This window comes from Octopus bimaculoides, chromosome 9, assembly GCF_046866305.1.
Source record: "Octopus bimaculoides isolate indiv1 chromosome 9, ASM4686630v1, whole genome shotgun sequence".
In the NCBI taxonomy this organism is placed as follows: Eukaryota; Metazoa; Mollusca; class Cephalopoda; order Octopoda; family Octopodidae; genus Octopus; species Octopus bimaculoides.
The window spans coordinates 90,883,762-90,907,156 of record NC_142936.1 but is presented as its reverse complement, the minus strand read 5'-3'; the positions used below and the strand labels follow the sequence as shown (position 1 = coordinate 90,907,156).

General features: G+C 39.9%; 1 protein-coding gene across 2 annotated transcripts in view; it reads right to left on the bottom strand.

The window, feature by feature from the left end:
• The window catches only part of LOC106867893 (uncharacterized), a 93,947-nt gene that overhangs the window by 5,235 nt on the left and 65,317 nt on the right, over window positions 1-23,395 (bottom strand). For both annotated transcript variants that reach the window (XM_014912960.3, XM_089358026.1), the window contains exons 2-4: window positions 19,424-19,583; window positions 1,247-1,427; window positions 253-443 (exon numbers count right to left, since the gene is read on the bottom strand). In XM_014912960.3, coding sequence (XP_014768446.3) covers window positions 253-443; window positions 1,247-1,427; window positions 19,424-19,583 — 532 coding nt within the window. The remainder of the gene's footprint in view (window positions 1-252; window positions 444-1,246; window positions 1,428-19,423; window positions 19,584-23,395) is intronic.

Below are 23,395 nucleotides of genomic sequence, written 5' to 3'. Positions count from 1 at the left end.
CGGAAAAGTAAAAGAAAGTGAGATGTAGGAATACAATGGGAATAGGAAGAGAGGCTGAGATGTTGGGATGCAGTACAAAGAGAGTGAGGGTAAGAGAGAGACAGAGAGAAAAAGACAATGATGTAAGAATACAGTACAGAGAGAGAGAGAGAGGTCAGAGAGGTCAGTGATGGGGCACAGAGAGAAGGAGGAAAGAGGTAGAAAGAGGGACAGTGGAATACAGTCAGTTTAATAACAAAAAGGATGAATTACCACAGCTTCTTTGTCCAGTACGTGGCTGGAGAGCTTCTGCAGTTTGGCCTCTAGAGCCCTTGACCGGTCCTCAAACTTGAGCCTCATTCGTTTCTCTTGATCAAAGTGCAGTTGGATGTCAAGCAGTTTCTTGCGCATCTCATCAAGCTGAGTGCTTTCTTCGCACAGTCCAATACCTTCATCAGAGGATTCTGTAAACAGAGAGGAAGTAGACAGGTATGAAGATGTGACGTAGCATAAAGGTGAGGCTGGCTTATTCCCACCATGAAGTCTTATTTCTCTAATGTCTTACGGGTCTCAATCCAAATCAATCCCCATAAATTTTATATATTCAGTAAAAAATAAATCTAACTATATCTCAACACAGTTGCCTGCCCTTTGTATGCTTGCACCTGAGAGTTCTTCTCATCCTATTCCTTTCACACAGTTTTAGAAACCAATCAGATATAATAATGTCTTAATCTCATTAATAAGGTGGCAGGATGGCAGAATCATTAGCACACGGGACAAAATGCCAAGCAGCATTTCAGCTGTCTTTACATTCCATCCTCACAGTCTGCACACACACACGAGCGCGCGCGTGTGTGTGTGTGTGTGTGTGTGTGTGTGTGTGTATGTGTGTGTGTGTGTTTTTACCATGCCATCACCACCACTTGACAACTGGTGTTGGTTTGTTTACATTCTTGTAACTTAGCAGCAGTTCAGTAAAAGGGTCCAACAGACTAAGTCCCAAACTTAAAAACAAGTCCTGGGGTCCGATTCATTCAACTAAAACCCTTCGAGGTGCTGCCCCAGCATGGCCACAGCTAAATGGCTGAAACAAGTCAAAGACCTGAGCTGGATTTGAAAGTCAAATGTTTCAGACACAATTGACTAATTGCAAAGCATTCTACGTCGATGCTCCACCGATTCTTCCAAATCTCCAGATCATGCAACAAGCATTAGATCTTCATCAGAAGCATTTAACAGTTAAATATAAGTGCATCATTCCTACCTGTATCTCGCTTCTTCCTCTTCGGAGGAGGTGACTCTTCAGCCACGGCAGCATTGATGGAGTTTAGAGTATTATTGATGTTCATCAGTTGTTGCCGCAGGCGGTCATTCTCGGCCATCACGGTAGTTTTGTCCCTCTCAAGACTGGAAATATATTCGGAGGTCTGCTGCAAGATTGCTGCCTGTTTGTTGGGAGAGAAAAGAAACGAAAATAGATCAGAGTTAATTAAAACTGGTTTCGAATTTTGGCACAAGGCCAGCAAATTTCAGGGAGGGGATTATCCGATTACATCAACCCTGGTGTTTAAATGATACTTATTTTACTGACCCCGAAAGGATGAAAGGCAAAGCCAAACATAAAGATGGACAACAGGTCTCTAGTTGCCCAGTATGCTAATGATTCTGCCAGAATCACTCATGGCAGTGCCAGGTAAGAAACACCTGTGTGACACCACCTAAAAGCACCCAACACACTAGTTTTAGGAAGGGCATCCAGCTGTAGAAACCATACCAAATAGACTGGAGTCTGGTGCAGCTTCCCAGCTTGCCAGCCCTGGTCAAACTGTCCAACCCATGCCAGCCTGGGCAACAGACGGTAAATGATGATGATGATGAGGAGGAGGAGGAGGAGGAGGAGGAATTAATTGATGTATGAGGTTAGTCCTGTAAGTACATGGATTTGTACGATAAAGCAAAGTACAAGGCCAAGATTTTCAAGAGGATTTTGGTCAATTCAGGTGATGTGTACTTCATCCCTACGTATCAAAATACTCTGGGAGAATGTAATGGGAGGAACGGAACCTAAATGATGAATTCTACCATCCACTTTCTTTAATGACAATAAAATTATGGCTAGCAATTTTGAGGAGAGGGGAAATTGATTACATCAACCCCAGGACTCAACTGGTACTTAGGACGAAAAGTACAGCCAACCTCAGCAGAATTTGATTTCAGATTATAAAGGGCCACAGGAAACATCACTAAGCATTTTTGTCCGATGCACTAATCATCCTGCCACCAACTCACCACTTTTGTTAACATGATGATGATGGTGGTGATGATGATGATGGCGACGACAACTTGCAACATAAGTACAAATCTATTCATTTTTGAGGCAGGCACACAATAGATTATTACACTGACCCTACAGGCCTTACCTTATTTCTTTATTTGTCAATGAATGACACACAGAGAGGGGACAATACAAGACATTTAGGTTTGGGAGTTATGACTTAATGGAAATTGGAATATGAAATCGGAAAAATGAAATCGAATGGTATAATGAAATCAAGAATTGTATATTAACTGCCATTTATTTTAGCAACTCCAGGCAGAATTTGAACTCATATCTTAAAAGGATGCAATTAACTACTTGCCTCAACCAGCATCCCCATCTCTCACCCAACAATCCTTCTACATAGCACCACCTTTCTGCCAACAATCCATCCTAACAACCTTATCCTCCAATTTGTTTTCTTAGTTAACCCTTTAGCATTCAGCATGTTGTTAAAGTCAATGTTTATTTATTTACCATATTATCATATGGCTTCAAGATTGTAACGATGTAGTTGTTCATCTTTAGAATGACATTGTAGGTTAAGTGTGAGATGTTGGATCTGGTCAGTTTGAACATGAAAGAGGCAGAATATCTTGGCCAGATATGGCTGGCTTAAATGCTAAAGCGTAAAAACATTTGATAGCTTTGACATTTTGATGGTATGATGGCTTAATTTTTGAATTACATTGTGGGACAGGTTTCAGAAGCCAGATCTGGCCAGTTTGAACATAAAACAGGAAGAATTTTTCAGCTGGATAAGGCTGGTTTAAATGCTAAAAGGCTAAATATATTTTATTTTCGGAGGGCAAGGCCAGTGCACAAAAGCCTGTGCAGACCTCAACCCTACAAAAATAAATCTGTGACATCAATGTGGCTTATGTTCAGGTTCAACTTCCACATGTTGGCCACATGAAGGGAAAATAGTTCAGTTCAGAGTGGAAAGAATTAGATCACAGGTTCAATAGACAGGATTTTATGCGTGTTTAGGGAGTGGGAAATGCTGTAGAGATGCCATGGGAGAGCGGGGGGGGGGGGGGTCATGCAGCTGTGAAAACAATTCCTCTTGTGTATAAAAATCTTCCCACCCGTGGAAGCATGGGCAGGACTGTAAAGCAGGTTTTAAAAAATTTTGAAACACATACACACACATTTACAAGCATGCACAGACATACAGGCACACAATACACACACACATATATACATGCAGTTACACATATATGCAGGTATACACATACACGAATACAAAGACACTCACACACACATGCAGATTCACATATATGCGGTGTCCCAGTATGGCCACAGTCTAATGACTGAGACAATTACAGAGATATAAAAGATATACAACACATGTGTACAGACATACAGGCACACACACACAACTAACAGGCTTTAGCGTTTCCATCTACTAAATCCATTCACAAGGCTATAACGGAAGACACTTGTCCAAGACAGCATGCAGTGGGATGGAACCTGAAACCAAATGGTTGTAAAAAGAACTCCTTATCTACACAGCCAAGCATATAAGAGAGAGAAAGGGAGAGAGATGAGAGGGGGAGAGAGAGAGAGGGGGAGAGAGAGAGAGGGGGGAGATTGCACCTATCTCTGTGTACAAGCTTGGTTTTAATTAAAAGTCATTCTTAGTGTACCAAGTAAAAACACATCTCACCATCTACCTACACTTCTCTCTCTCACACGCACACACAGAGTTTGTAATCCATTGGATCTTCTTCATAGCAACAGTAGCTAGTGAAAAACCAGAGGCTATATATAGAACTGATCAGATCCAATGAAGGACCTGTCTGGACTGAACTGCACTAGTTGGAAGTGAACAATTGATTTTTGTTGGACTAATTAATAAACCATCATCTCGTCTAGATGCACATGTGTGCAGTGTGCAGCAACTTAATGTCGAGATATATAACACATATATGTAGTACATATACTTGGGTGTACGTAATTACATGCACACACATGGGCGTGTGTGTTTGTGTACATGTGTATGCACATATGAACATTATGCAACAAATATATAAGGGAGGGGGCAATGAGACTGAGTCATTTACTAATATCACCACTAATAATAATAATAATAATAATAATAATAAAATGGCTTGATAGTACCAGGCAGTAGCTCTCATGGCTTCTGATCTTAACTGATCGGAAGTGTTATCATGTACATTGGTTTGTCTTGGTATAAAAAGATGGGCTACTGCAAATATTCTGCTCAATACCACGGATTTTCTTGTCAGTTGTTTGACCATAACCAGTTGAGCATATCCCTTGGTGGCTGATGATATGTGCATCTCTGATCATGAGCAGAAGTAGTGGGGGAACACCATAGCCATGTGTTGAGAGGAAGTCTTTGGGGTTTGAATAATTCACCTTTGAAAACATGGGTGTTTTGCTCAACATCCTTAAACAAACCTTATTCAGGGACCTTTTGAGCAGGATGGGCTACTCGACCTGAAGAAAATTCTAACTGGGCCCCACCTAGGTACCAGGCTTAAAAAAAAAAAAAAAAAAAAAAAAAAAAAAGTACTGGGGTCAGTTCAGTCAACCGAAAAATTCTTCAAAGCGGTGCCCAACCGTGGTTACAGTCTAAAAAAAATCCAAGAAAGACCCACAAGAGGATGAAAGGCAAAGCTGATCTCAGCGGGATTTGAACTCAGAACATAATGTGTTGGAAGAAATATCACAAGGCAGTTTGTCTGGAGTTCTATTCTGCCAAGCCACCCCCTCCAAACCTTTCTGACTTAGGCACAAGGCCAGTGGAGGAGGTGGTTAGTCGACACCATCGACCCGAGTATGTGACTGGTACTTTATTTCATCAACCCTGAAAGGATGAAAGGCAAAGGTCAAAAACTTAGAAGCTTGTTGCGCATGCGCGCGCGCGTGTGTTTAATCTCCATAACTTTGCCTTTTAGCAAAAAGTGATCGATAAAATAAGTAATCGGGTTGATTTGATGGGCTAAACCTTCCAAAGCAGTGCCCCAGTATGGCCGCAATCTGATGATAAGAGTAGAATATAACGTATTTTCAGTAGACCACTTTATAAACCCTCTCTCTCTCTTTACTACTACTACTACTACAACTCTTCAGCCTGTTTTATTAATAGTTGCGGCCTTGCTGGAGTACATCATTTCTTAAAAAGATAGGCACAAGGTCACACAATCTGGGTGAAGGGTATAATCTGTCAATCTCAAATACTTCTTTCATCGGCCTTGCAAGGTAGAAAGGCAAAAAAAACAATGGAATGTAGCGAAAACGGAAACTTATACTAGACATATATATATTCACATATATATTTTGTGACGCCCTGTACCCAGATATGCATCTATATATACATGTAGATGTAGGTATGTACATACATGTACGTATATATGCATATATTCACATATTATTTGTATATTCACATATACATACATACATCCATACGTTCACACACGCATCTACATAGGTTCAATCTCTCTCTCGCGCGCGCTATGTTATGTTACCACATTTCACTACCGACAATAAGTTGCTATGCAGTGCGGTCGCTTCGAGAACCACGTGGTTGCAAACAGAACTTAAAACAATTCACTGATATAAAATAGCTACCTATAATAATAAGATTTGGTGGAGCAAATAGGAAAATAGAATTCAAAACATAAGTATATATAGGGATTTTTTTAAAAACTATTAATAAAATCAAAAGTTACAGACCGAGTTTCTAACGAACGAAACTCTAGGCCCTTGAGTCACTGTAAACTCCTGCCGACTATAAATAGAAAAACGTACCAATAATTATATATCCTGAGAGATCAACTAAATAGTTTATATATTGGTAGAGGGCGGGAGAGAAAAGTTACATTTCATTTAATTACTGTAAATGAATAGTTATGATAATCACACAAAAACAAGTCGCATTAAGTACCTAATTTGTAGACAACGACAATGTGGTGTGCATAATAAAAGGCGATACAACATACGTGAACAAAAAAACAACACGTTTTATTCAATATTGTCGATAAAACAATGAAACAAATACAAAAAATATATCCATCTAATCAGTCGTTTATTGAGGTTTTTCCTTTCCCTTTCGTCTAATGTCGTAGACACTGTTTTACGAAGATCATGAATGCGATGTCCCATATTTTAACACTTACACCCACGCAGATTTTTTTTAGAGATAGCAACGAAAACTTTCTCCAACTCGCACCCAGACGATCTTAGGAGAGGACACGTTGTGCTGGGAGTCCTGCGTATGGGAAGACGGGGTGGTCACTGCTAGGCCTGCCCCGTCACAGGACTGACCAGGATTTAAGTAACTATTTGTTTATATCATACTATCGAAAAACGTTCTATGTGCTTGCTCGACCCTCTAGAAATAATAGCAACATCTTCAAACGATGCAGTACACAAGTGATTCTAAATCCTTTCCCTGTTACCTTAACCCCACCCTACAGGGTATTGAATGTATTTCAGCATTACACCCACACCCCTTGCATATAAGCACAAAAAACGCGAACGAATTTATTATAAAAGCTTGGCATTATAGGTGTGGTATATAAATAGGCGCAGGAATGGCTGTGTGGTTAAGAAGCTCGGGTTCGCTCCCGCCGCGCGGCATAATAGGAAAGTGTCTTTTATTATAGCACCGGACCGACCAACGCCTGGTGAGTGAATTTGGTCGGCGGAAAATGTGTATAAGCCCGCCGTATATATACGTGTGTGTGTGTGTGTTCCTACCACCGCTGCTTGATAACCGGTATCGGTTTGTTTACGCCTCCCTTCTCTCTTCGTAGCGTAGCGGTTCGGCTAAAGAAATCGTAAGAACATGTAGATGAGAAGGTGCTGGAAGGGAGCAATGCGAGCGGTTAACACGTGGTGGAGATAACGAGTAGTAAAATTAGTAGCAGGAAGCTGTGTGTGTGTGTGTGTGAACACACTGCTAGCAAAGCAGTCATTCAAATGTAATATCAGGAGATCTATGTAATTGTAACCAGTTGAAGATAGTCAGAGACATCATTAAAAAAAAAATGGCAACAGATATACAGTCACCATGTAAACTTTAGCGGGGAAACGATCTTTGAACCTAAAACAGACATTTAAACACAGCACAACTTCCACCTCCGTCAATGTTGCACAGACCATGTGTGGAAGAAGACAGCATGGGAGGCGGTCAAACGCACGCGCACATAAGCTACAGCTACATAGAAGTCTGGGACATAAAGTGCGTGCGTCTCTATACACACACATAGCATGTATATGTATATAATCTGAAGCACACAGCCTGTCACGTTGTTTACATTTGATACTACAACGTATGCGTATGTATATATATAAACACCTGTGTGTATTTTATACTCTATATGCATCAAATATACATATTAAATATATTACATACAAGAGATATTATTACAAGTGTGTGTGTGTATATTAAATAAGGATTGTGATTTCTAATTTTGGCAGAAAGCCAGCAATTTTGAGGGGGAGGGGAAAGTCGATTACACCAACAGCGAAGAGATGAAAGGCAAAATCGAGTTCGATTTTGCTTTTATCCTTTCAGGGTCGATAAAACAAAGTACCAGTTGAACACAGAGGCCGCCGACGTAATCGACAAGCCCCTTCCCCCAAAATTTCAAACCTTATGCCTTCAGTAGAAAGGATTATTATAATTGTTAAATATATAATTGTTTATTATAATGAATTTCTGATATTCAGCTCGAAGGTGCAGAGGGAAGGGACAAGCCTTTGCAACGCCATTTACATAATTTCCACAAAATCCAGTTTTAGCTTAAGCAGATTATGTTGCGGCTAGACTAGAGGTACAGGAAGGTCTCTTGGAGTTGGTTGTATAGGTACCCCTGTAGGGTAGCATGTGTTGTTTGATAATGGTGGTGGAGACTGCTGTGAGTTATCTTGCGCCTATATATGCGCGTGTAAGAGGCGAGAGGCCGCATTGCTGCGCACTGCTTATATCACTATGACAACAATATCGATGGAGTGAAGCTAGCGCAACATTATAATTACTTAGAAATACTATCAAGCGAAAGCGAGTGGTTTGACAACATCGTTAGAATATCGGGCAAAAAATATATACCCTTGTAGTACTTCCGGTTCTATACGTCGCGAGTTCGAATCTCATAGAGCTAAACATCGATCTTTAGGTATAGATTTTTTTTTTTTTTAAACTTCATACCTTTTATTTGTTTCAAGCACTGGACTGCGGCCAAGCTAGGTAGAGCATCGCCTGGATAGGTTTAGTAAAAAAAATTGAATCCAGTACTTCTTTTTGTTCTGGCTGGTACTGTTTTATTCTATCAGTTTCTTTTACCGAACCGCTAAGTTACGGTGTCATTAACACACTAAACAAACACACACAAGACGAGCTTCCCCACAGTTTCTATATAACCACATTCATTTACAAAGTATTGGTCAGCCCGGGACAATAGGAGAAGACACAAGACCAAGATGCCGAGCAGTGGGACCGAACCTGAAACCACGTGGTTGCAAAACGAACTTCTTAACTACACTGCCATATCTGCGAAGATATCATTTAAAACTACACAGGTCTATTTCTTTTCCTCTTTGTTTAGCTTTTTGTGTCTGAAGCTGGAATTGAACACCGCTTGCCAAAAAGAAACTGAAGCGGAGACTTCTCGATCGGAACGCTACCGATTTAGCTACGACAGAGAAACAGGAATTCCGTTCTTGTTTAAAATATTTAAATGTTAAATTAAAACTTCTGCTCAATGAGTTTCATGTTTTTAGCGATGAAATAAATAAAACATCAAATTTTCTTTTCATAAACAACCCCTCCCTTTAAGTAATAATCATACAAGATAATTAATGTCTCAACATCGTAGATAGAATAGCTAGGTATAAGATAATTGCATCGAAATTCTTTCTTGTATTGCACTAAGTCTATCATGGGCAAACTGTGGCCTGTGGGTCGGCACGCCAATTAAAAATTATCTTGAATTTCGTTTTAGTCGTGCGGCCCGCCATGTCTCATGCGTCCCCTTTTCGGAAATGACTGTTCATGCCTGCACTGTAATACGCTTGAAAAAAATGCGGGAATAGTCACGTCAGAACTCCTGTAAACATAAACAAGTCCATCCACGTGGCCACTCGGTCTGCTAGAAATAACAGTCAAACTTCTGATTGTTGTCAAAGATTTTAGTTTTTAAAAAATGGATGGTCACGGCCGGAAGATCTTTTATCATAGGTTCAAGGATTTCATCGTGCTCCTAACGTATGCTTTGACAGGATTTTCTATGGCAGGATGACCTTAGTGGATGTTTCCTTGTGTCGCCGCCAGCACTATTGAGGTAGCTATTGCAGCTCACAAGACTACGAACCCCGAGGGAGATGTATCGGCTTTAGATTAGGCTTTAAACGAGGGATTGAAGTTTAAGAGAAGCGATGGGTAGAACAGGTTCTTGTAGAGGTTCTCCAAGGCTACTCACATTTAGAAGAGAGGGTGAACATTATCAGAATGAGCTGTGGAAAGATAAATGGCGGAGATGAGGTGTTCCCTCAAGGCAAGGCAGACTACAACTTTAAAAACTGAGTAGGGTATGGAGGACCGATGAGGATGTAGACCGACGGGGATATAGTTCCTATTTCTAGCAAGTCAAATGACCATATAGCGCAGTGGTCCGAATAAGAGTTTGAGGGATCCACACAAGAAAGCAAAATAGTAAATTGGGTCCACAATAGTATTTTATGGGTCCATGAAAAACTTTTGCTTCAAATGTATTTTGTAAGACACGTGTTTCTTTCTCAAGCGTTTTAAATAGTTCAGCCTACACAAGGGAATGTGTGATTAACAAAATAGGAATTTTGAAAGGTTGAGTATCTATAAAATTAGTTTTTAAACAACGAATGGCTATTGGTGTCCGCCAGATTAAAATTGTAATCAATGGGGTCCGTTGATAAAGAAAAAATGGTTGAAACCACAGGCGTAGAGAGTCCCTTTTGGCTCAAGGAATATTTATGACGGTGTCATTGTCATTAAGATGAACTCGAAGAGACAAGTGACATGGATTTGCTATCATGTTGGTGCAGTACATACGACATCGACCGATATACGGCAAACACCACCACGTTGGTGGTCAAATTGTTTTCCAAACAGTGTCATGTGTATACAAAACACACTTATTGTTTTTTTAAGAATGTTATTGTCACCAATCGGTGTTATTATTAGACATGCTGAATAGGTTCGCATCAGCTTTCAGATGGTGACATTGCATTTAATTAACACGTCTAATATTAATGACAATGATTAATTTGGTGACAATAAAATGTTATTATTCAGCTACAATTTGAAAGACAAAACAAAGAATAGTGCTGAAAACACTAGTATGAATCTCACACACACACACACACAGAGAGGAGCAGGCACAGCCATGTGGTTAAGAAGTTCGCTTTCCAACTACGTAGTTTCAGGTTCAGTCCCACTTTGTGTCACCTTGAGCTGTGTCTTCTACTAAGGCACCTGATCAACCAAAGATTGTGAATGGGTTTGATAGATTGGAAACTGAAACGCGCGCGCGTATGTGCTTGTGTGTTTGTGTTCGTTTGTATTTCCTCTCCTCGTCAACATGTGTTCGCCAGTTGTAAACAATGGCCTTGCAGACGGTGTCTTTTGTTTGCAGTCCACCGCGAAAGCACGTCCCGATTTCTTGACATGCTTTCATATGTTGTGCCATCTTTGTAAACAAACGGTTCATTCATATGGTGTGACTTGTTTCTACTTTGCCCAAACATGTCTGGACTTGGGGATGTTTGGTGGATGGCATCAGGAAGGGTATAGGTGAACAGTAAGAAGAGAAAGAACTGCCCCTCTTCAAAACACCCCTGACCTAAGTAATCCCCCGACTATTGCGAGTGTTCGTTCCACTCCACCCCCCTCCGCGAAGTAGAAACACTACTGTACTGTATATATACAATTTTATTATTATTATAATTCTGATAATTTAAGGTGGCGAGCTGGCACAATCGTTAGCACGCCGGGCGAAATGATTAGCGATAATTCATCTGAGTTCAAATTCCGCCGAGGTCGATTTTGCCTTTCACCCTTTCGGTGTCGATAAGTTAAGTACTGGGGGTCGATGTCATCGACTTTACTTTTCCCACAAAATTTCAGGCCTTGTGCCTAGAGTGGAAAAGATTGTTTTTTTATAATTTGCATATATTTTTTTTTTTTATCGACGCAAGCTTAATTAATAAACCGCGATATGTCCAAGGATTACTGTATACTAATTAGATTTGTAAACGACCAGAGAAACGCAGGTATTGCTGTGTGGTTAAGAAGCTTGCTTTTGTAACCACGTGTGCCTTTGGGTTCGGACCCACCACAGTACCTTGAGCAAGTGTCTTCTACTACAGCCCCGGAACGATTAATACCATGTGAGTGGGTTTTAGTGGGCAGGAGACTGTGTAGAAGCCTATCGTATGCGTGTCTCTTGACAACTTGTGTTGGTTTGTCTACGTCCCCGTAACTCAGCAGTTTGGCAAAAAGACAGAAGAATAGACGTTTAAAAAAAGTGGGATCAAGCTGTTCAACCTTTCAAAATGGTGCTCCAGCATGGCCACAAGCCTATGACTGAAACAAAAGATAAAAGATCCTTCCTCTCTCTCTCTCTCTCTCTCTCTGCGTGTGTGAGTGTGTATACATGTGCGCGAGTCTATGTTCGTATGTTTGTTTACACTGTGATGTTCCGTAATTCAGCGGTTTGACAATTATAGCTGTATTTTAACAAATAGCAAGATTAAACTCACATGAATATATACAGCATACAGTGCGTGTCTGTTATAGGTGATAGGAGAGAGAGAGAGAGAGAGAGAGAGAGAGAGAGAGAGAGAGAGAGAAAGAGAGAGGTGTGTGTGGAGAAAATCTGTTTATATGTGAAGTAGGAGAGAGACAGACGGGTTAACATTACTTCTCTACTTCCATGCCGGAGTGATTCCCACGACAGATGGTTTTGTCTACTATATTTGCTTAATATTTAAAACAAGTCCTGGAGGGAGTCGATTTGTTTGACTAAAAAAATGCTACACGGCGGTGCCCCAGTATGGCCGTAGTCAAATGACTACGGATAAAACAAATACAGGTAACGTCAACTTCGGTCGAGGTGTGCGACTTAACTCGAAAAACGACGTACCATGGAGATATTTTTCTTTTATCAATTTATTAGCTTATATCGTGTTTTAATAAATGATTTATACATACTTTCACATGGATTTTATTCGATTTCCCGCGTTAGTGTTGGTTTTCAGATGTTGTTTACAACACTTTTTATGCTATTAAATACATTCACAGGAACTGGCATGAATCGGATAAATCGACTACTAAAGTTAGGTTTTATTTTTACCATTAATTTCTTAAAAAAGGTAAAACAAACGCGTAAATCGAAAACAACCTAAGTTGAGGTATGCCTGTAGATAGATTTGATAGGGAGGAGCAATGAAGGTGGAAACAGTTTAATCACTTAAAATCTATTCAGTCTCCGTATTATCTTGTAGATATTGTGTCAGAGACAAAAGACAAGTACTGACATGTCCCCGCGTTCACAATTGAAGATAAAGTACAAACACACAACTAGCCTCCGTCTATATTTACGTAATTGTGTGTGAATGCAGAAGTAATTGTGCATGTATGTGTGTGAAATTGTGCGTGAATGTGGATGTTATGAATAGATGGTGTTAGGTGTCTGTCAACCGAACATACGAGGCGTGAGAGAACATGGGGTGGATGGAAGAAAAAGGACGGCAGAAATGTTATCAACACTCGTGGTGTGCGCATGAAATACGAGTGTAAGTGTGTGTGTGTGTGTTCATGCAAGTGAAATAAACGTATGAATAGATGTTTGAAATGTGTAAAGTGCATGTATATAATTGTGCGTATAACCCACATGTGTGTGTATATACAATTTGAGTGTGCGCCCGAGTGAATGAGATTGTATTCGAAGGGGGAGATATAGAGTGTGTGTGTGTGTGTGTATTGAGACGTATGTGTCTGTGTACGCACGAAGTATATGGAAGGAGAGAAGGAGCGACACACAGAGAGGTTAATGTTACTCTTCTCTCCATGCTGACTGATCCAGAGTTTTAGTTTGTCCCTCCGACAGGTGTTTTTTTTGTTTTTGTTTTTCTTTTATTACATTGTACAATAAGCTTCATATCCTCACCACCACCAATCTTTTCTCACTGTGCTTATCTCTCCCTTCCTATTCTTGCATGCAACTTTTACTACCGCTCACTTCCTGTGTCCCTAACGCTGTTTCCTAACAACACTAGCATACACACACACACACATATATATATCATCATCATCATCATCATCATCGTTTAACGTCCGCTTTCCATGCTAGCATGGGTTGGACGATTTGACTGAGGACTGGTGAAACCGGATGGCAACACCAGGCTCCAGTCTGATTTGGCAGAGTTTCTACAGCTGGATGCCCTTCCTAACGCCAACCACTCAGAGAGTGTAGTGGGTGCTTTTACGTGTCACCCGCACGAAAACGGCCACGCTCGAAATGGTGTCTTTTATGTGCCACCCGCACAAGCCAGTCCAGGGGCACTGGCAACGATCTCGCTCATAATATATATATATATATATATCTCACACCTGTGTCCTAAATCCACAATTTATACTTACTGCCTGTCCCTTTCTTACAAAGCCCTTTACTTTTGTACCTTATACTTCCTTTAGCTTTTCGCCGTCTTCCTTTTTTACTTTCAAATTTCCTCATTCTCTTTTAAACCAGTTTTTCCGCCTTCAATTTTCACGAACCCTCACAAATACAACATATATTACGAACCAACGACAGAATGAGCTTAAATCCTACTTTAAAGGCTTTTTTTAAAAAAAGGATACCAACTAATGGAGTCCTAGATAGACTATGGCGCTATTGCGAGAACAGCAGTTCAATAGTCACACCCTTCACAAAGCCTAGCACTTGTCCTCCGAAATTTTGGTGTACTAGTTTTCTCGTTTCTGCCTGAGAACTCCCCGTTTTCTTCCTAATCTCTTCCTTTCACCTTCAATTTTTCTTCTCACGCTGGTCTTTCTCTTCTCCTCCTCCCCTTCTATTTCTCTACTCTTCCAGTGAACTTTACCCTTTCTTTGTCTCCTCTCTCCACCTATACCTCTTTTTTTTTATATTTATGTATCTGCCTTTCACTGCTTTCTCCTCCTACCTGTGTAACAATACCTCCTCCACTCAGTGAGTCAGTAAAACTGCCAGTCCCCTCTTTATCTATTTCGTTTCTTTTCTTCCCTTAATGTTTTCAACAGATTCCTCTCCACCCTCTCTCTCTCTTTCATATATATATATATATATATATATATATATATATATATATATATATATTATAGATATCTCCCACTATTTTGCCATGTGTCCTTATGGAAGGTCTCTTTTCCTCTCTCTCTTTCTCTCACAATATATCTTCTCTATTCCTAACACACATCGCGCACGCACACCATTGCGGGTGCTTCTATGTTAAGCCATTCAACATGCTTAAACACAAAACAATAATAAACATATCTGTCGGAAGGATAAACGTAGTGGAAATCGACTACGGCAAGGTTTAAAATAGGAACACAAACGAACTAAATTAAATACTGCAAAGGGCATTTATTTAATTTCCAATTAAACATTTAAAACTAGACTAGGATATTACATATTAGTAAGATAACAGGATAAGGCCGTTAGCAACGCATTATCGATATTGTATTTATATTCAGGTGATAGGGGTTTTTCTTTTCTTTTCTTTTTTTCTATGAAAAATATTATAAAATCATATTTGATTTGCAATGGAAAGGAACCCTAATACAAAATGATAGTAAACACAGGGGGAAACTAGCTGCACAGGTACTTAGCGTATATAACGGCTAATAAGATACACTTCAAGTTGAGCAGGCCCTCAACAGCAATACAAACCCCAACTTTGTGTTTATAAAATGTAGATTGATTTTTTGGGACATTTAACTTACGGAAAAAAAAGTGCGGTAGGAGAGTATTTACAAACAAACTCAAAAGTGACATAAAACGGTGACGTCTAACGAAGGTTCTTTGTGTTGGAAAGACATTTCCCTCACAGTAAACCAATTTATTTACATTTGAACTGTATACTGTTTGTAAATTAATGATCTCTAATATTGCCACAAGATCACAATTATTAAGGAGAGCGCGGACTATTTTTAATTGATCTCCCAGCAGCTGACTGGCATATAAAGTGCTGACTTCAAAGGGATGAATGCAGTCAGCTTCGAAGAAACTGGAAATAATCTCTTACATAAATAGAAAGCAACAATATATATATATATATATATATATATATATATATACATATATATATATACATATATATATATACATATATATATATATGTGTGTGTGTGTGTGTGTGTGTGTGTATAGGGAGGGTTGAGTGTAAACGCTTGTTACATCAATTCCCAGGTTCGTAATTTTATTTTATTGACCCAAGACTAATAAGATACACTTCAGGTTTAGCAGGCCCTCAACAGCAATACAAACCCCAACTCTGTGTTTATAAAACGTAGATTGATTTTTTGGGGGACATTTAACTCACGGAAAAAAGTGCGGTTTAAGGTAGAGGAGTATTTACAAACAACTCAAAAGTGACATAAAAGGGTTAGTAATTCTATTTTATTGAACCAAGGAAGATGCAAAAGTAAGAGTCGACCACAACAGGATTCCAACTTGACACGAATTACTGCAAAACATTTTTATTTTATCCAACACTCTACCTACTTTATACACCCGTTATATATATATATATATATATATATATATATATATATATATATTTACTTGTTTCAGTCTTTTGACTGTGGCCATGCTGGAGCACCGCCTTTAGTCGACCAAATCGACCCCAGGACTTATTCTTTGGAAGCCTAGTACTTATTCTATCGGTCTGTTTTGCCGAACCGCTAAGTTACGGAGATATAAACACACCAGCATCGGTTGTCAAGCGATGTTTGGAGGACAAACACAGACACACACATATATATATATATATACATATACATATATACGACGGGCTTCTTTCAGTTTCCATCTACCAAATCCACTCACAAGGCTTTGGTCGGCCCGAGGCCTATAGTAGAAGACACTTGCCCAAGATGCCACGCAGTGGGACTGAACCCGGGACCATGTGGTTGGTAAGGAAGCTACTTACCACACAGCCACTCCTATATATATATATATATATATATATATATATATATATATATATATATATATATATATATATATATATATATATAGATAGATAGATAGATAGATAGATAGATAGATAGATAGATAGATAGATAGATACACACACACACACCTTTCCCATATTGCCTAAGTGTCATAAGATTATGTGTTAATAAGAAGTGGGCTCCAACATTTTGGAAAGAGCTCTACTTCAAGTGGATCTTTTTTGTTCCCTCGTGGAGTTCTTGCAACATGAAGGGTACTTCTTCCTCTTTTATTTTTTAATTCAATCTGTGGAATCCTGCCGTACACAATGAAAATAAAGGAGTTCGTAGATCCTCTCTCGGTTGATACGCTAAATTTCCTTTTCTTGCGACATACGACTGGTCCTATTTCACTCAGTTTTTTCTCGACAGAGACCATCTCTAGTTCCTTTGGATTCTAGTCATTGTTTAAAAGGTAAATAGTCTCGAGTCCTAGGTTTCAGGGGCAGTTTACCCACTTGCCATGGCGTACAAAATAACCGATGTCACAACATTCCAGCCAGTCGCTGAGTTACACATTTTAACCTGCTGAGTGCACCGGAGCAACGCGAAATGAAATGTTCTACTCAAGAACACAACGCAACGCCTGGTACGGGAATCGGAATCATGATGTTGCGATTATGAGGGAAACGCCCTAAACCACTAAGGCCACGCCCCTTCGCATTCATTGTCTAGCTCCAAATTTAAAACTAATGATCATTCTCGTGGCACTCCGTCGGTTACGACGACGAGGGTTCCAGTTGATCCGATCAACGGAACAGCCTGCTCGTGAAATTAACGTGCAAGTGGCTGAGCACTCCACAGACACCTGTGCCCTTAACGTAGTTCTCGAGGAGATTCAGTGTAACACAGAGTGTGACAAGGGCGGCCCCTTTGAAATACAGGTACAACAGAAACAGGAAGAAAGAGTAGAGAAAGTTGTGGTGAAAGAGCACAGCAGGGTTCGCCACCATCCCCTGCCGGAACTTCGTGGAGCTTTAAATGTTTTCGCTCAATAAACACTCACAACGCCCGGTCTGGGAATCGAAACCGCGATCCTACAACCTCAAGTCTGCTGCCCTAACCATTAGGCCATTGCGCCTCCACAATGATCATTCTATAATATACAAGACAGGATATCATTATGCGCATATCAGGGACTGCACTGACCAAGATTTTTCCAGAAGAGAGGAAGGAATCTGCAAACCCGAGACATGGCACGAATGCTTTCAAAGAGTAAACTCCACCAAAGTCGGTCAGTTTTACCAAAGTGGTTATGTTAATCTAGGTGACAGATTAAGTCTACCATCATAAAAGCATTGCAGGGCTGACCATCCTGTCTTTTTTTTAAAGGAATAATATCTTAGACTACTCTATCGAATGTAGTTTTTTTGTTTTTCTTTAAAGACAATCGGTTGTGATCTAAGGGAGAATTTTGGCTGTTTACTTCTAAAAGCTGAATGACTTCGTAAGTCGAGACAATTTCGATAGTTTATCAAGTCTGTATTTACATCTAAGTCAATAGAAGAGAATTCGTGGACGACTTAAGTTTCATTTCACTGAGGAACGAAGAATATAACATTTCAGTTGTTTCACTTCATTGTCTAATAAGGAAGAGAGAGAGAAGCTTGTGTTATAGTTTATTGTAAGTTTGATTTTATTTCCCCAAGCATCTACAACCAAAGGGACAACACATTCTCTGTCTTCATCACTCAGACAAAAGACAAGGCCCAAAACATGAGATTCTTTCGCACCTCTCCGTTAATGGTGCTTTTCTTCTTTGCTTCCACTATATTTTACTGCTTAAATCCTGCTGCTAACTTCCTTAAAATAGCTATATACTCCCGCCAAACTTCAGTCTGTCCACGTACTATTATTATTACCCGCTGCTGGCATTAAAGAGAGGTTGCATTAGCAGAAGACAGAAGGAAGGGAGAAGAAAAAAAATCTCTTGACAGGTGAAACTTGTCAATGAAACTACTCAAATAAAATAACTACAGCAACAGTTTTGTCTGTGAACAACAGACACACAAACATAATATAGAAGCACGTACATACACACACACACAGAGTTTTATCTCTTCCCGCCTTTCTCGGCTATCATTTCACACAATCTCCGTGTCTCTTTTGTGTGTTTTTCGTTGTATATACAATAACAAAAAGGAATTTTAATCGAATTCTTCACACGTACTCTCCCCACTTCACACTTAGAATATCTGAGAGAGACAGGCACTGTGAGCAGTCACTTTTGATTCTCTTTCATGTTTCCACCATTTAAAAGACGTACAGTGCGTTCTCGAGCCAACTAAGGAACCTCTGCAGGGGTCATGATAAATGCTGGAAATAACAGCTAAATCTTCTCGAACCACACTTATCTTTAAAAAACACCTTCGATAATGTGCACGTTGGTCCATTATGCATGTGGAAACGACAAGATGGTCACAGCTGGAACGCAGCTGGCCTGGGATCTAATCAACAACACATCTGAAAACAGAACCACTCACACACGCATGCAACAGGCTTCGTTCAATTTCTGTCAACCAAATCCATTCACAAGGATATGGTTGGCCTGGGCCTTCGGTAGAAGACGGTTGCCCAGTGGGACTCAACCCATGGTCAGGTGCTTGGGAAGCAAACTTCTTACCACACACACACACATTATATATATCCAGTTGGTGAAACTTGAAGTCCTTATCAATTCGAATTTTTCTCTGTTCTCGGTTTTGTGCCAGCCCAACAGTAAATGTTCTGCTGTTATTCTTAAACTAGACTGAAAATAACATTCAAAAATATTTTTTTATAGCACTGACTAAGAAGAGATTATCAAACCAGATCTACAATAACACTACCTAGTTTGGTACAATATCCTGCCACCTTACCTTACTGAGCTTCTCGCCAGCATGATGTGGAAGCAGCGTCTTCAGGGACTGGAAGCCAGCATTGATGCTCTGCATTCGTCTCCGTTCATTGCTGTTGGCAATTTCACGACGGATTCGCTTCTCTTGTTCAAGTTGGGCTTTTGGTGATAGGGGGCGGGGCCTGGAAAAAATAAACAAATAAGCAAAAGATCAGAAGTTTGTCTTCACATGAGAATATAAATCACTTTATTAAATTTTGAACACAAAGTCTCAAAAGTACCAGAATGGTGGTTCTTAATCTGTTGGTATGTTAGTTGCATATACAAGAAAATAACATGCAACAATGAAACAATATTGCACTGCACTGCAATGGTATTAATGGCAATCCAGTTGATCCAATCAACGAACAGAACAGCTTGCTCATGAAATTAACATGCAAGTGGTTGAGCACTCCACAGACATAGTTCTCAAGGAGATTCAGCATGGCGTAGAATGTGACAAGGCTGGCCCTTTGAAATACAGTTACTACTTAACTTTTGTCAGCTGAGTGGACTGGAGCAATGTGAAATAATGCGTCTTGCTGAAGAACTCAACATGGCACCAGGTATCGAACTCACCACCTTACATGAAGATATGCAACAATTACAGTTGTTACAACTTATCAACACTCGCCCCGCTTCCTGCATCAAAACACAACCCTCACTAAATAAACCCCTACAACTGAGATTATCACTGGATGTAGTTACCACAAAGCTCATCAGTAAACAATACATATGAAACAAATCATTTGATGTCTTTCATTTTTATCTTTTACTTATTTCACTCATTAGATATGTGACCATGCTTGGGCACCCACCTTGAAGAATTTTGGTTGAACAAATCGACTCCAACATGTTTTATTTTTAAATTGGTCTCTTTTTGACAAACTATTAAGTAACAAGGGATGTAAACACACCAACACTGGTGGTCCAGCAGTAGTAGGGGACAAACATACGCTAGGAAGGGCATCCATCTGTAGAAACTCTGCCAGATCAGATTGGAGCCTGGTGCAGCCATCCGGTTCACCAGTCCTCAGTCAAATCGTCCAACCCATGCTAGCATGGAAAGCAGACGTTAAATGATGATGATGATAATGATATATATCGTATATATATATATATACGATGGGTTTCTTTCAATTTCTATCTACCAATTCCATTCACAAGGCTTTGGTTGACTTAAGACTAGAGAAGAGAATTACCCAAATTGCCACAGAGTGGGACTGAATCCAGAGCTATGTGGTCAGGAAGTAAACTTCTTACCACACAGCCACAGAATGACATCATAGGGTAGGTGTGAGAGGCCAGATCCAGAAGATTTGAACATAAAACAGCTAGAAATAGTGGCCAGGTATGGTTTGTCTTAAATACTAAAGGATTAAGCCTCACTCACAGCACCACTGCAAATACTCCCCCCCCCTTTCATACTCATCAGTCTCACACTCACTACACTCCACCCATCTCTTCCTCATCATCATCACTCTCAAACACACTCTCCAATCACAACATAGTCCCCCCGCCCATCTCTCAAGCAACACCGGACCCACTAAATCAGCCAGCTTTACAACTAAAAACACTTCTTACCATAGTAATTAGGTATGTACAACAAATAATAGAAACAGCTGACCTTATCAAACACAATAAGAAAGCTGGCTGTACCTGTCAGGTTTTCATATATTTACAATGGATACAGCAGTTTGGAGTCTTTGGCAATTTTAGGTGACCCACATCATATAATTATATGTACCGCAAATAATAGAAACAGCTGACCTTATATCAATACAATAAGAAAGCTGGCTGTACCATAACACACACACACGTGCATATATATATATATATATATATATATATATATATATATATGCACGTGGTGTCACAAAAAATACACTCAGTGCACTGGAAAGGTGTTAGTGTTAGGAAGTGCATCCAGTTATAGAAACCAGGGGCCACAAACAAAATTTACAAGCAGGTTATGGTCCTCACACCATCTAAGAGAGCAAGAACTCATCCGACCTATTTAGTTTTCATTTCACTCTCAGTCCCTCCTGAGCTCTTGAACAGATTAGGCAACAAGTTGCCATTACTGGATTCTCTTGGTTGCAGTTTTCTCAGCATCCAGCCATGTGATACTGGCATCTCTCGTAGCATCATCATCATCATCATCATCCTCATTTAACGTCCCAGTTATGAATATTTTGCACCATGAAGTTTTCAATATTCCCCACTTTCTTTTCCCCTCCAATAATGTCCATTTGAAAGCTGTTTTAGAATGGTGTTCTGATGGCCAAAATATGTCACCTTCTACTTTTAATCTATTTTCCATGATAACTTCACAAAGTGGCCAAGTATTGGCTCTCTTTAGAATATCCAGCATAGAGATCAGATGTAAAAACTTTTCTCACTTAACCCCTTGGTTTCAGATCCATTTTCCTGAGAGAGGAACCGACAGGAATGGTATTTACTTATTACTGGTAGTTGCATTCTAAGTTTAAATTTTTTCAGTCAAGTAATGGGGGTTGGTATAATCTCCTTGTTTTTGTTAGAAACCATCACTTGAATTGTATATGATCATATTCACAACAAAATATACGTTTCACTTAATTTTGGAAATAACCAACGGCATGACGGGCTTTTAATAACCTTGTCTTTATTAATCCCTTGTCTACAAAACACATAATTTTAAAAGTTTAAGAAAAGCAAAATGTTGTTTTTCAAAAAAATGTCACTCTCTTCTAGAGGATTTGAACTCAAAAGTAGAAGCATTGGAGAAACCACAATGACTATACCAGCTAAACTATCTGTATCTGGTTTGCTTTTACTTGCAACAGAATAGTTTAGCTCATGATGAACTGGTTTACATCACTGAGTTCTGTGCACATCATAATATATAACACCATACTGCTCTCACCACCACCACCACCTCCTCTACTAGTATCAGTATTAAAAGGGTAAAGGATAAAGACCCCCTTCAGTCATGAATGACCTTGGGATTGTACCTAAGAGAGTTCCTCTCCAACCTTGTCCAACAAAGTCTGGGCAAGGTTGTTTATGGAAGACCAGCAGTCGTCCATGCATATCAGCCTCCCCTCTCTACACCACCGATGTTATCCAAGGGAAAGGCAAAGGGGCCAATACAGCTTGGAACCAGTGACGTCGCAACTCATTTCTAGAGCTGAGTGAACTGGAGCAACGTGAAATAAAGTGTCTAGCTCAAGAACACAAGACGCAGTTCAGTCCGGGAATCAAACTCACTACCTTGTGATTGTGAGTGCAACACACTAACCACTGAGCAATGTGCCTTCTACTACTACTCTTACTAACAATAAAAACAATACTACCACCACCACCACTACTACAGGCTTCTTTCAGTTTCCATCTACTAAATCCACTCACAAGGCATTGGTCGGCCCGAGGCTATAGTAGAAAACACTTACCCAAGGTGTCACACATTGGGACTGAACCCAGAACCATGTATGAATGCGCATGTGTGTGTGTCTGTGTGTATATGTGTCTTTTTATCCTTCAGTCACTGTTCAACAACCAGTGCTGGTTTGTTTACATCCCCATAGCCTAGTGCTTACAACAAAGGAGACCCACAGCATAAATTACGAAGATTTAAAAATAAAAAAAAAGTACTAGGGTTAGTTCGTTCATTCAACGAAAAACCATCCAAGGTAGTGCCCCAGCAAGGCCACAGCCCAATAACTAAAAACAAGTAAAAGATAAAAAGCTGATGTATTTAGCTAAGCCAGTCGAGTGTGCCAGAAATATCAGCTAAATACATGCAGACAAGGCTGTGAAGTGAGAAGCTTACTTCCTAACCACTTGGTTCTGGGTTCAGTCCCACTGCAGAGCACTTTCGGCAAGTGTTGTCTACTATAGCCCTAGGCCAACCAAAGCATAGTCAGTGAACTTGGTAGGCAGAAACTGAAAAGAAGTTGTTGTTTGTGTGTGT